Source organism: Elgaria multicarinata, chromosome 1 (assembly GCF_023053635.1).
Source record: "Elgaria multicarinata webbii isolate HBS135686 ecotype San Diego chromosome 1, rElgMul1.1.pri, whole genome shotgun sequence".
Lineage (NCBI taxonomy): Eukaryota > Metazoa > Chordata > Lepidosauria > Squamata > Anguidae > Elgaria > Elgaria multicarinata.
The window spans coordinates 141962684-141978220 of record NC_086171.1 but is presented as its reverse complement, the minus strand read 5'-3'; the positions used below and the strand labels follow the sequence as shown (position 1 = coordinate 141978220).

The 15537-nt window shown below is 38.4% G+C and overlaps 1 protein-coding gene across 1 annotated transcript in view; it reads left to right on the top strand.

Moving 5' to 3' along the window:
* Positions 1-15537, top strand: part of PATJ (PATJ crumbs cell polarity complex component) — a 187062-nt gene that overhangs the window by 75631 nt on the left and 95894 nt on the right. The window contains exons 24-27 of the mRNA XM_063138122.1: positions 1488-1665; positions 4399-4509; positions 5558-5629; positions 15141-15282. Of these exons, the coding sequence (XP_062994192.1) occupies positions 1488-1665; positions 4399-4509; positions 5558-5629; positions 15141-15282 (503 nt within the window). The remainder of the gene's footprint in view (positions 1-1487; positions 1666-4398; positions 4510-5557; positions 5630-15140; positions 15283-15537) is intronic.

Below are 15537 nucleotides of genomic sequence, written 5' to 3'. Positions count from 1 at the left end.
ATTTTTATTCCAGACTGTATATAAACTAGTTGTGGGTGAGGGTGGAATTAACTGCTGTGGGATTTTAATTTAGAATTGTGTATTTTTTTTCTGGTCTGTGGTTAATTAGTTTGCAGTACTGAGAAATTTTAACTGCTGTGGGGTTTCTACTTTGAAACTGTATTTTATAATGCTGTGGTATGTTGATGTTTTATGTTTTCCTCTCCCTCTTTCTTTCTTTCTTTCTTTCTTTCTTTCTTTCTGTAAGCCACTTTGAGAGGGCAATGTGTTTTGAAAAGCAGGATAGAAATTAATCAGATACATAAATAAGCAATGAGGGAGTAAATGTTACTAAATGTAATCTAAATGAGGACAGGGCTGAACTTTCCAATGAAAGTTGGAAAAGTTACCTTATTACAAAAGGTAATAACTGCTGATTAAAGAGGCATAAGGGCAAGAGGGGAAACTTGTGCCAAAGAAATTTGGAGAGCATGGTGCGTAGGTGTTTATATGTTGATGCTAGAACCTTCCAAGCCAAAATGGGGGAACTGGAGTCTTTGTCCTAAGTGAGAACATAGATATAGTGGGATTATTAGAAATCCTGTGGAATGGAGAAAATCAATGGGACATGGTAATGCCTGGGACAAGCAAAGGGGTCATCCCCTGAAGCTGACTGGTGGGAGATTCCGCACAAATAAAAGAAAGTACTTCTTCATACAGTGCATAGTTAAATTATGGAACTCATTATCACAGGATGTAGTGATGGCCACCAATTTGGATGGCTTTAAAAGGGGGTTGGATAAATTCCTGGAGGTGAAGGCTATCAATGGCTACTAGCCCTGATGGTTGTGTGCTATCTCCAGTATTCGAGGCAGTAAGCCTATGTGCATCAGTTGCTGGGGAACGTGGGTGGGAGGGTGCTGTTGCACCATGTCCTGCTTGTTCATCTCTGGCCGATGGCTGGTTGGCCACTGTGTGAACAGAGTCCTGGACTAGATGGACCCTTGGTCTGATCCAGCATGGCACGTATTGGGGGTGGGGCATGTGTAGGCCCTATTTCACAACCCTACTTCACAATCCTAAATTGATTGCTGGACCTCCTGGGCTGATCCAACAGGACTGCTCTCATATCATTTTCTCATGTTAAAATGCATTAATATTTAAATAGTTGCCTGTAGGCAAATTCAGTTGTTTTCATCTGTCTTTCTTAGTGCACATAGGACTGATGGTGTGCATATCATATAACATCAGATATAGGCCTTTGGGATGCATTAAGTGTGTGAATGCCCTGCTTTGCATGTTTCATCAGAAGAAGGAGATAAGCGTTAGTGATTTCCTCTCTGCAGTTCCCACTGGATTGTAACATACAAATTGCTCCTCATTTTAAAAGGTGTATGTTACACCTTACAAAGAGAAATATGTTTAGATTCACATCAGGGTGATGGAGTTAAACAAAAATCACATAACTGAAGCTTTTCATATTTAAAGCATTGTGTTTCTTTCTGTAGTGTTGAAATTTTTCGAGACCCCCATGTGCCTCTTGGCATCAGTATTGTTGGTGGACATACAGTTATAAAGCGCTTAAAGAATGGAGAAGAGCTTAAAGGTATCTTTATCAAGCAAGTCTTGGAAGACAGCCCAGCAGGAAGAACAAAAGCTCTCAAAACTGGAGATAAAATACTTGAGGTAAGTTCAGACATACATTTGCCTTTTCAAAATAACGTAGCTGTCTGCACTTGCCTGTCAGCATGGGGTCAAGCATGATATTTCAAGGGGGAAATAAAATCGATTTTAAATTTAAATAACAAACTCAATAAACATTCATAGACTGGCTTCACAGACTGCCAGTAAAAGCGGTGCAAAGCTGTGCATCTTGTATTTGCACAGAGTGTTCATGTTTTTTGTGTGGCCCTATGGGGAGATGTGGTGTTCTGCTTAGTCATATGAGAGAAGATGCCCATGGGAGGTTTTATTCATATGCGTAAGACAGGAAGTACAACTTAAGTGTCCTTCCTGTGTTCATACTTCCTGCATTTGTGCACATTTTTCATTACCGGTACTATTCAGAGAATCATCGGGCCCAATCTCTGATATCGAAACAGATTCTCTAATATGCATGTCCCCCTCCCCACAATTAACCTTATGAAACAGGGGTTGGGTTTTTTTGGTCACTAGCAGAAATCAGCTGTAAACAAAGTATGCTGTACTAAAGCAGCTGCAGAGCAGATCACTCTGAATGAGCAAATGAGCCTAATGTTACCAAGCACTTGTCCAGTACCTATTTCTATGTTTTGTTTTTGTCTAAATGGCTAATAAAAGTATTTGTTAATGTGAATGCATTTTTGTGTCATGGATTGGATGCTGCCTTGATGAACATTGTGTTGCACAAAGTTTGCACAAAGGAGATGCCAGTAGACAGCAAGAGGTGCAAAATAAGCATTTTGAGGAGCATATCACTAATAATATCAAGACCAAAAATAAAGAGTTCTTTAAATATATCAGAAACAGAAACATCAACAACTAGGAGATAGTTGGACCATCAGATGACAACAGAGTTAAAGGTGTACTAAAGAAAGTTAATGAGACTGCAGAGAAGCTGAACGAATACTTCTCATTTGTTCTCACTGCAGAGGTTATAGGGCACATACCTGTATCTGAACTGATTTCAGGAAGGGAGTCTGAGGAACTGAGGCAAACAGACAAAAGATGAAGTTCTCAACCTTATTGACAAACTGAAAGTTAATAAAATCACCCAATCAAGATGGTATCCGTGCTAGAGTTCTTAAAGAACTCAAATGTGAAATTGCAGATCTTCCAACAACAAAAATTAAATGTCACTAAGATCAGCCACTGACCGAGAAGACTGGAGAATGGCCAATGTAACACCAGTTTTTGAAAAGGAATTTGGGAGGATCTGGGAAAGTACAGTTAGTTTAATGTCTGCTCTGGGTAAACTGGTTGAAAACATTATTAAAGATAAAATTAATAGGCATAAAAAAGGACTGGCCCTGCCGAAAAAGAATCAACATAGCTTCTGCAAAGATAAGTCATGTCTCATTAACCTTTTAGAGTTCTTTAAAAGTGTCAAAAAACATGTGGGAAGGGGTGAACCAGCAGACATTGTTTACTTGGACTGTCAATAAAGTCCCTCACCAAAGATTCCTGAGCAAACTTAGCAGTCATGGAATAAGAGGAGATGTCCTCTTATGGATGAGTAGAAAGAACAGAAAGCAGAGAATAGGAATAAATGATAAATTCTGCCAATGGGAATTCTCCCACAGGGATCTATAGTGGTGTCAATGCTTTTCAGCTTGTTCATAAATGATCTGGAATTAGGAGTAAACAGTGAACTGGCCACATTTGCTGATGACACCAAATTAATAAAGGTGGTTAAAACTAAAAGGGACTGCAAAAAGCTCCAAAGGATCCCGCCAACAGGGAAAATGGGCATCAAACTGGCAAACATGGTTCAGTGTAAGGAAGTGTAAAGTGATGCACATTGGGGCAAAAAATCCCGACTCCCCTTATATTTTGATGAGCTCTGACCTAGCAGTGAATGACCAAGAAATAGATCTTAGGGTAGTGAATAGCTTGATGAAAATGTCGACTCAGACTTCAGTTGCTGTGAAAAAGGCAGATTCCATGTTAGGCATAATTACAAAGGAAATGAAAATAAAACTGCCAAGTTCATACTGTCCATATACAAATCTATGGTGTGACCACACTTGGAATATTGTGTACAATTCTGATTACCATATCTCAAAAAATATATTATAGAGTTAGAAAAAGTGCAGAAAAGAGCAACTAAAATGATCAAGGCGGTGGAGGAACTCGACTACAATGAAAAGTTACAACATCTGGGACTGTTTAGCTTAGATAAGAGGTGAGTAAGGAGAGACATAATAGAGGTATACAAAATTATGCAGTGTAGAGAAAGTGGATAGAGAAATATTTTTCTGCCTCCCTCATAACCTTAAGTGTATCCCATGAAGCTGTTTGGTACAACATTCAGGACAGATAAAAGGAACCACTTCTTCATCCAGTACATAGTTAAACTATGGAATTCACTACCACAGGATGTAGTGATGGCCACCAATTTAGATGGCTTTTAAGAGAGATTGGACAAATTCAAGGAGGAGAAGGCTATCAATGGCTACTAGTCCTGATGGCTATATATTACCTCTAGTATCAGAGGCATTATGCCTGTGTACACCATTTACTGGGGAACATGGGCAGGAGAGTGCTGTTGCACTCATGTCCTGCTTGTGGGTTTTCCATGAGCGACTGGTCGGCCACTGCTGGAGTAGATGGACCTTGGTTTGATCAACAATGGCTCTTCTTATGTTCTTACCAAATTGTAATGTCAACATCTTGTACTATGAGAAGTGCAGAATATCTAAAAAGATTGTTGCTCTCCAGGTGTCTGGAACAGACCTGCAAAATTCTACTCACAAAGAAGCTGTGGAAGCTATCAAAAATGCAGGCAACCCCATTGTTTTTGTTATTCAAAGCTTGTCCACACTTCCAAGGGTAAGTTATTTGTTTGGTTTCCAAATCCACCTATACATATTTTAGAGTGTGTTTCTAAGAATGTCTTTCTTTTTGTGACTTCGGTGCATAGATTGTATGGTCAAAAGAGGGTTCCTATATGATCTTAAAGAAATCAAGCTGCCAAATAACCAGTGTAAGGTCTTCTTAACCATTGTCAGCAGTATTTAGAATAATTGATCTGCACCTCCAGACTAACAACCTCAATCCTGAGTTGCTTTTCCACAAACAGAAAGGCTCTTTTTATTCATGAAGAAGTCCTTTCGTCCAGCAGAGGCTCCTGCTGGTGGAAGGTGGAAAGGGTGTTTTTGTTGATTTCCCCTACTGCCACCCATGCTTCCTATCACACTGTTCGTTGAAGGAACCTCAACCCTCCAAAGCAGATTTCCAGGGGGCATGAGGAATTTGCAAGAATCACCATCTCCTTCCTTCCATCAGGGCTGCGTCCCATGAGCAGAGTTGTAGTCACAGAATGTCAGGACACAAACCAATGTGTTTTCTTAATACATTCTGTAAAGTGCTTTACTGCTGACACTTTGCCTAAGCCTTTTGAGTTTAAATTGTTGTAAAACTGAACAACACTATATTCTAGCAGGCAGTATAGTGACAAAGTCCTAGTAATAAAAAAACAAAACATAATGGCCTTGAGGTAGAAAAAAAAGTTTGTCCTTGCACGTTAATTAGGACTATTAGTAACATAGAAGTAGTATCCTAAATACTAAGAGCAAAGTTGTTCTCCATGTAACGATCTGTATCTAGTCAAAATGGCACCACAATGCAAACAGGGACGTATTAACAGGCTTGGAAAATTCCCAAGTTTTGTAGAAGTTAAAAAAATAAGGCCATTCCAGTGGCCATGAAATGCTGGCTGATAGAGAGAGAATGGAAACCCAGAGTGGGGGAATGGAATGGAGTATTCTGGAAGGTTGGCTTGCTGGGAACCTGAACAGGAACGCTTGTTCCACCTGTATATAATGAATTACGCTTTGGATATATAATGTATTTTTAAAAATACTTTTGTATTCTGCAGATAGTTTCCATAGGAAACCCCAAGAAAAATAAAGACCACGAAGATCAAGAAACAGAAGGGGAAGCTGAAGAGGTATTATAGATGTAATAGCTCACTTTCCAAAATTAGGTTTATGTAGCAATGTATAGTAGAGAAGACACTATGAATGTCATCACACAAGGGAAAATCTCATTTGCTTTCTGTCGCTTCTCCGCCCACGCATTTGTCCCTTATTACTTCCTCTTTGATAGTGGAAGTATACAACGTGCACATGACCCATTCAGTGGACTCTTTTGATCCCTCTGCTTCTCCTGCATACAGCCGGAGATAGCAGCAACTTCCATCTTTAAAAATAAGTTGGACTTACTGGGGTGTGGTTTTTTTGTGGCGCAAAGAAGGCTAGAATTTATTTATTTATTTATTTATTTATTTATTTATTTATTACATTTTTATACCGCCCAATAGCCAAAGCTAAGAAGGTGCGGGAGGTGTGCAGGAGGCAGATGATGTTGTGAGAGGGACCTGTGAAAATCCATGAGTGCCCAATAACGAGTGTGCAATAAAATGATGGAGGTCTATATCACTATAAAATAAAACACGAAATTCTTTTAAAAGGAACAGCATGGATGATATCTGGGACTATAAGTGGATAACATCTAGTTAATTTGCTGGTTTGATTTGGAAAGGCAAAAAAATCCCCAATTACAGTTGTACTTGATCTTTACTGCTGTTTATGATGCTAGATGCATAAAAGTGGAATAAAAGTAAAAGAAATAACTCAATGGCTGCTTAATTAAAGAAAAAATGTGGATTAGTGCTTGTCTTTGAGTGAGTCACAAATAGCTGATTTTTCTGGGAAAGGCAGGAGTCTAATCAAGCCATTTATAGCTCAGTCCTATGCATGTCTACTCAGATGCAAACTCAATAAGACTTACTTCTAGGCAAGTAGGGATAGGTTTATAATCTTAAAGAAATGTGTTCCTTTAGTTGTATTTTTTAATTGAACCAAAATATGTGTAGGTTTGGGAAGATCATGCTTTTAATTTTACTTTAATGTAAATCAGTGTGCAGTTTTAGCTCTAGCTCCTTTTTTAAAAAATAAAATCTGAAAGCTTATAGGCATGTTTCTCAGTGAAAATAGGGAAATCTAAATCAGACTCAAGCACTTCATATACTGAATTATATCAGTGCCCGGTGTTTTTAACTCTCCTGTCACTCTTTGAACCTAATACATAGATAGTATCCTTGTAAGAAACCACAGTGAACATAGGGAGCTGCCTTATACTGAGTCTGACCATTGATCTATCAAGCCCAGTATTGTCAGCACTGACTGGCAGCGGTTCTCCAGGGTTTCAGGTGGGATTCTTTTCTTTGCCCTACCTGGAGAAGCTAGGGATCAAACCTGGGACCTTCTGCATGAAAAGCATGTGCTTTATAATACTGAGCTATGGCTTCAGTACTAGTGGTTCAATCTGAAACTGCCATTTATTTATTTTTGTTTCTCAGTTTTTCTGGAGAATCCAATGTTTTCTGTGTTGCCTTCCTTTTCCCACCAGTTCTAATTTGTGTTGATGTTACCATTTTAAAATGCCGTTACTCCTGTGTCTTTAACTGAAACCTTCCTGCTTGACAGTTCTGACTCCTATATTGCTCCTTTTGCTTGGACTATTCTGCTGAAAGAAAAATGAATGAAAGGAAATTGGGAATTGAAGCAAACTCCCACAGAAATAGGCAAATAGATATTTAAATGGCAGTTAATAGACTTGTCAACACTGATGCACCAACAAGAAACAATAGAAGGGGAAGAACCAGCAATGAGGAAGGATTTAATTAACATAGGAAAGGCTCTTTTGCTTAATAGGACTTGCATTATAGAAGAATCTCGCTTATGACGGAGGGAATTGCTGGATAATATAGTGTTCTGTGGAAATGTGTATTGATTCATTTTCCAGTTGCTTATGGAAAATTAATGATACACCTGTGCTAAAAGGTTGTAGTGTAGAAACAATCATAGTCTCACCTCACTTACCTTTCTGTTTTTCTTTCCTATTTATATACCCTCCTTTTGTTTCTTACCTAATCATTCTTAGTATAATGTTTCCCAGTCTTTTATAATGTGTTCTTAAAGTGTTCCCTTTCTGAGTGGATGAAAGCCTCTCCTCTCCTGAGTTTATATCTGTGCAATGTCTCTTGATTCTGCTTTGAGAGCTGCTTTCAGTTTTGCTTTCCACTAACCTTTCCCCACAAATTATACAGCTCTGCAGAATCCTTTGTTGTAATTATAAAAACAGCATTAATCTGTCTCACCTGGTGTTCATTCCTTTGTGTGCCTTCTCCTATCTCTAATATATAGTGTGAGCTTCTTTCACACAGGGATCTGCTTTAAACACTGTACAGTGCCTGCCAAGTCTGCTGTTGGCACTTATTCTTTAGAATACTACTAATCTAATGTTCCTTCTCTTGAGGAACTTCAGTGGGGGAAACAGCAGCATGTCAGGCTTGGATCTTTCTAGATCTGTCACTTATAGACCTGTCATTTCCTATTATTTACAACAATTTTACTTGATCATTGCCATGGAAATATGTATGAAAAATTGGCCTTACAGAGAAGTTATACCTGAGAGAGACCGATGGCATGAAGAGGAGCCGGAGGCTGAGAATAGTAGCGCATATGGTGGTCAAGAATGATGACGAAAATAAGCTAAGAATGGATAAAATTAAGAGAACCCGAGATGGGTCCACCTGTGGAATGCTAGGAATGGAGTTAGATGTAGTAGTAGGGAAAGGAGGATTAGAGGTATGCATGGTCTCAGACAGGATGGGCTAAGTTGGAAGCTAAAGAGCATGACTGGGAGAAGTGGAGAGTAAGGTAAGGGTCCTTTATTTTTGAAAATGTATGCTGTGGTTGAGTGGATACTGCTGTGTGGTGTCTACTTTTTGTTTTGTTTTTATAAAGCTTGGCTGCTGGTTTTATTTATTTGTGTATGTGAGTGTGTGTGCCATGGCTCTTTCAGTTGCTGAATATTGGTTTGGGTATCCATGGCATTAAATGTGATTAATAAATATAGCAAAGAAATAAATATACTTTTCTTAACAGGGTTGGTGAGCTTGGGAAGGATGGGCAATCTGTTTTCTGCTTGATGAAATGTGAGAGGATGGGGGTGGAGGAGATAAGGATGACCAGGAAGCTAACATAGATTTTCCCCCTTTGCTTTCTGTGGTACTGGACACTTGCTTGGTGGGGAGGGGAAATACAAAGAGAATAATGACAAAAAGAAGAGTTCTATGTGTAGGACTGCAGAACTATAGAACAAAGGTTTAGCATTCATGAAAAAATAAGCTAGTGGGTATAAGTCTCCTTTCCACATCCCCAGCATGCATTTCTGGGTTACTGCTGAAGGGAAGTAAGGCTGAAATCAGAAGACTTTTTCCTCTGACAGGGGAAATAAGCTCAGGTAAGGACCTTTATTTGTGTTTACTTTGCTGCCTCTTCTAAACAAGGCAGGAACAGAGGTAAAGTACCTCCTGGAAATTAGATAAATTATGTAGAAATAGCAAGTCTGATTTGCATAATTTGCAATCTTATTTGCATAATATGAAGTTTATAGTGCTGAGATTGGGACCTTGAATACAGGAGCCCCAATAATAAGTAGTTAGAGCACTGGGCTCATTTTCAGCTTCTGTAGTTTCTCATCTCATCTTAAACAAGGTATCCACTTAAAGCCTCTCAGCCTTTTAACCTTCTGGATTCTCTGCATTTTATAGTTCAAGAACTGAGTTCCTAATCCTTCTGAAAGCTGTGAAAAGGTATGCCTTTCATGGCTGCTATAACACTGTAAAATGACTGGCTGTAGTCAGCAGGCACATCTTTCCATATAGGCCATCAAGACATAAAAGATAACATAACATTTTAAGGAATACTATGCATACACATCAACAATATTTTCCCCCCCACTTTACTAAATCAGAGCTGCATCAGAATGGTGAAGTGCTTATGGGCGTTTTTGGTTTCACTCAGGAAGATTACCACTGCTAATTAGTCAGACACTAAGTGATTTGCTTCCCTTGCCCATTCAAAACATGAGAACAAATTCTATAGGATGTACTTGCTGTATTTGAGACCTCTTTTGTAAGCAAAAGGCCTAAATATCATAGGAGCCAAGAGTGTCCACACACACTCAAAACATCCTTGTGGGTTTTTTTTTTTTTTTATGGGTTAGGAAGTTAGTGGGAGATGTAGTGGTTACATAGGGCACTAACCAGTGCTGCTTGTGTGGTAGCAAGACCCACTGCTATAGCTAAGGAAAGCTAGTGGATCAAATGGAAACGAGCAAAAAATAGCAGAGCTCACAGATGGTGAGCTCCATTGATCTGTCTTATTCTGGTAACAAGCATTTCCATTTGTTTCCAAAGTTACTTTGGGTCCACTGTCACAACATGTAGTAGTATAGGATATTGCTCATTCATCCCAGTAGATGGCCTAGCAGTATCAACTGGTCTTAAATGAAGATAATGTGTGCATGCAATTCTGATATATCTGCCCCTAGAGTTTATAACCGAGATATTTTCCTGGAATGGTGACTCAGGGTTTTGTTTTGTTTTGCTTTCAATTCTTAAATCTGAAAATTGACTAAAACTTGTAGATAAACCATTCCACCATTCACAATGGACTGATAAGCATGTAGCAGGAACCAAGCTTAATTCTGGGATTGCTCCCCATGCAAATAACAGCCCTGATTTAAAATCAGTGTACACCAGTGGATGACCATAAATAAAACATTTGAAATTACTAGTAGCCAGCATCTTATATAAAGGAGCCAGTCTGCAGCAGAGATGTGAACATTTTTCATATTCATAGGCACTAGTCTAGGCATCAATGAAAATCAACCAAATTAATGATTTCGCCCTTTGCGTCTGGGCTTTGATTGTTGCCAGCAGAGTGGATAATGCCAGATATTTTGTTTAAAATGCTATTAGCAGCCAAAGATAAGCACAGATTCATTATATCTATATATTTTCACTCTCAATGAACTATAAAAGGTCAATGTGACAGAATGTACCTCTGCAGAAGCCATGTTGATTCTTTTTAAACAGGACTAGTCTTTCTATATGCTCAATAATGTTATCTTCAATAACACTTTTTACCAGATGTAAAAACTAATTGGCCTGCAAGTTCCTGGACTCCCCCTGGATTCTATTGTAAAATAGGTATTTCACTGGCAACTCTGCAGTCCTCTGGTATAAAAGCCAATCTTAGGATCATGCTGCATATTTTTGTTAGAAGGTCAGCAATTTCACACTTGTGTTCTTTAAGAACTCTCAGGCAGATACTATATGGAACCAATGATTTGTTTGTTCTTAGGGTCTAGAACTTAATCTCTTGCCACCACTATTTTACATCAGTTCTTTAGATTACATTCCTGAAAATGTCATTTCAGTCATGGGTAACTGCTGGATATCTTCTGCAGTGAAGTCAAATATAAAGCTGCTCTGCAGTGTCCTTATCCTTCTTTTGTACTCCTTTAATTCCCTTGTCATTGAACAGTCTGACCACATCTCTAGCAAATTTCCTACTTCTGATATATTTAAAGAATGTAAATACTATGCATGCACGTTCTTAATATATTGTGATAATTATTTATAATTAATAGTTCATTTCTCCCTTCAGTAGTAGACATAAGTTTTTTTATTTAACAGTAACTATCAGTAGAATTGCATTTTCTTGGTTTTACATATTGGATCTGAAGACATGAGAAAACAGCCCTGATTTGGGAAACTAGATGCATTATTTGAGCATAAGATCATTACACTCACCCCCAGGAGAGATGATAAAGTACAGCTAAATAAGGTGATATTTTCCCCATCCTATCCAGCCCATAATATAGAGGGAAACATGCGTGATTTTGCCCAGCTGGTATACCAACCTTATCTGGGGGTAGCACATCTAAATGTAGCCTATGTGATTAGTTCAAAACTATGTGATCCCAGTAATTGACCACACAATTGTGGTATCCTGAAGCAAGGGAGACTCCCAAGTCTGAGACTGACAGCTGAGAATGTCTCCGATTCACACATGTATGTTCATCACTTGATAGTACAATGGACATATATGTATGAACTGTCTCTTAGAGCTCTGCCAGTGAGACTGGGTACACAGAGGTCTCTATGAAGAAGCTATTTTCTTACTTAGCCACTGAAGTTCAGTTCTTGTCTATATCATAGATACATCAAATGCATGTCTATATAGTAATCAAACGTCCTTACAATGTTGAAGTATTCCCTAGCTGCCAGTTTAAAAAGCAATTTCATTGTGAAGATACTACTCAATTTTCTGTGTTTTTATTTAAGAAATAAAGTTTAAAATGGTCTTGTATGAGCCTGCGGGTAGAAGTTGTACTGTTGAATTATGCAGCATTCCTGGCTGTTCATAACATGAACAAAATGTGGTTGTTCTGCTAATGGTTTTTAAAAATTATTATTAGCAGTAAGCATTCCTGTTCATCACTTAGACTACTGATAGTAGATGTGCATACATAGGATGTGATCAAAGGCTAATGGAATACATGAGTTCTGGAGCTGGCATATAATTAGGGATCAGCTGAAGTGTCTCACTGACAAAATCCCAGTGTTCAGAGTCCTGTGCAGTAAAACAAAAGTCAGAGTCTATCGGGGCATGCTCTGATAGACTCTTAGTCATAGTCCTGTGATATCCTTCAGTTGTGCACTAAAGAGTATATAAACCTAGCAGAGCCTCTTTATTATAGACCCTCTTTATTAGGTTTATATCCTTGGTACCCTTAAGGTGATAAGCAAATCATCACGCACAAAACAGTTATTTATTTGAAGAGCATGTTGCTCTCTTGCCCGCTCTGTGTTGGATAGAAAACTGTTTCCGAATTCAAATGCATCGTTTGTGGTATGGTTTAGGCTGCTGCTTGGGAAGGAGAAACCTCATTGAACATATGGAGTTAGTCACAGGCTCTAGATTGTGGATCTAGTTTTTAAAATTCAGCATTAAAAAAAACACTACAAATGTCAATTGAGCTAGCCTGAATCCAGTTGATCAACTCATTAATCCATGGATTCTCATATGGAGATCTTTAAGAAATTACTGGTTGAAGCCTCCCCCAATATAGCTTCATTTAGAAGAGAATGTTGTAATCTAACAAATGAAGTGAAGCAAACAGATGTAAGGTGAAGAAGGTGGGATGGTAATGAAGATACTTAAGAAGCTGCTTTTCACCAGGTCGGACTATTTGTTTATCTAGCCTAGTATTGTTTACTCTGACTGGCAGCAGCTTTCCAAGGTCTCAGGCTGAAAGAAGTTCCCCACCCCCATCAGCTGCTATACTACCTGATCCTTTTGGAGATGTTGGGGATTGAACCTGGCACCCTCAGTATATAAAGTTCTTTCACTAAGCTATGGTCCAAAAATGGGGGATGCTCCTGTGAGTCAAAGTTGAACCATTGACCTAAAGATACCAAGGAACATGCAGTACAGTCCTCCATTCTACCAAGTGAAGGGCACATTCACTTAAGCAAGGGTTGACCTCTGAGCTAAATTTTGGGAACAAAGAATGTTGTCATCTTGGCATCCATAGAAATCTGAACAGCTGAAATGGAAGATCACACCATTGAGTAAACATTTCACTCTCTTCCAAAGGAGCTTCCAGAAACACTCACAATATTGGGAGGAAAGCTAATATACTCTGTTTACTTCTGAATTTCGAAGGGTGCATCGAGGTTGTTTCTCCATAACACCCATGGCTTTAAGATCTTTTAAGGGAGAGACAAGAAAGGAAGAACCCTAAAGTTTGGAAGTTACTCCATTGGGTACAGATCCATAAAGAAACACAAATAGGGAAGACAGCTGACACAGACCATCATTCAGACAGGTGTGTTGTCCAGTGAAATGATAAGGAGTAAGCACTGGTATGTAGTAGTATGTGTAATAATTTGACTATCTACATGAAGATCAGAGATAGCTGATAGTACTGATAGGGATTTTGATTCAGTCAAGTTATATGCAAAACTAGTTGAGGACAATTAGTAAAGAAAGGAATCCATTTCTCCTTCAAACTCTCCAAACCTTTGGAAGGCATGCTGGGATGCAGAACCATACAGTATAACCCAATAGGTCCCAGGTCATGGCTTTGAAGGCACATGAGGCAACCATCTTGCTGAAGCTAAGCAGTTCTAGGTCTGTTGAGTGCTTGGAGGGGAGACCACCTGGGAATCCCATGGTAGCCACCTTGAATTCCATGATGGAAAAAAGGTGGGATATAAATGTAGTAAATAAAATAAAGTATTATAACTTGAGACTTTAAGAAATGTTTCATTTTAAGAGATGAATTATCTTTGATTCTTAAAGTTCTAGTGGTCTTTTGGTAGCAGCCATTCCTCCAAATAATCTGTTCTCTTTAAACTCCTAGGCCTCTCTCCAGTACTTCTGTGATTGAAAAGTTTTCATTTAGGTATAACACAACCTTGGTGTGATTTTGTTCTCGTTACAAAGCCTTTTATTAAATAGATGACTTTCTGTGTGTGTGTGTGTGCATGTGCATGCTTTTACTGTAGACAGCATGAATTAAATTTATTTTATACACTTGTGAACATCATAATTCTGGAAATCATTTTCCAATGAGGTGCTGCTACCTTTTTATTACCCTCTCCAATTTTGCGTTTGGCTTCTACCCCTTATCATTGGTTATTAGAATAATGTGTATTTACAATAAATGTGAGTTGTTGAAACAAGGTTGTAAAAACATACATCAAGATGTTGCTTTTACTACAGGTATTGGAGAAAACTCTCTGTAAAGATGGTCTGTGGACCCTTGGGTAATAATTCTGTATTGCATAAAAAGGATTTTTCCGGACGTTTATGTTGATCACATCACATCTGGTACTCACCATTTGTTTACTAAAGTGCATTGTGCTATTAGCACTTTGATTGCATGCGATACAATTGAACATTATGATTCAGTTACTTTGAGCCAGAGAAACAGACTTCTTGGATGGGTCTGCTGCTGCAGAACTCCTGAGCTGCTTTCTTTAAGTCTGCTATGTTCTACTTCATGCGTTATCGAAAATGCCTTTATTTATGTGAGGTAATGGAGTTTTATTGAAAGTTGTATAATATATAACCTATGTTAATTGGAGCTAAGATTTAAATAAAATACTGTAGTGTTTAATATCTATGGCGCTTTTATGCAGAAAGCATTTGTCTGTAAAGTGCTCCAGAAATAATAGATTTATTTTTAAAAGCATTAACCCCTTGTTAAAAAATGGGATCTTAATTTATGCTGTCAGTTAAGTACCATGCTATTATCATTTTGGTATATATATTTACAATGAAATACTCCCAACCAATCCCTCATCCCAGAAACCTAACATGAAATGAATGTTATATGTTTTCTGCTCTTATGTGCTAGTTCAAACAAAGTATTGTGCGAGGTTTTGGGGTTTGTGGGTTTGTTTCATTAAACCAAAGCATTTAAATTGGAAATAAGTTTACCTCAATAATTCCTTGTGTAAAAAAATGAAAACGAATGTGATAGTCTTGTGTGTAATCAGCAGGGCTCACCCACCTTTTTTTCCTTTTTAGAAGAAAAGTGGAGCTCCACCACCCATGAAATTGCCACCACCTTACAAAGGACCAAAAAAGTCAAGCTCTGAAGAGACAGAGGAGGAGGAGGAGGAGGAGGAGGAGGAGGAGAAGGAGGAGGAAGATGACATGTATACAGAGGGTAAATTTATTAGATCTATTGAATTTCTGCATTAAGGATTGCTCTTAATCTGCAATACTATATTAAAGGAGTGGTTGCGCATGCCACCCATAATTGTAGGATTAGAATTAAATGTTTGCCAAAGAACTGAAATTCTGAATTCTGATGGAAAAAATATTTAATGTTTTCACTGAAATCAAAATTGAACTGGGCGTTCCTTGAGGCCAATTTTTAAAAACTTCTCTCCTGAGTGATAGGGAGAACTTCCTTCTGTAG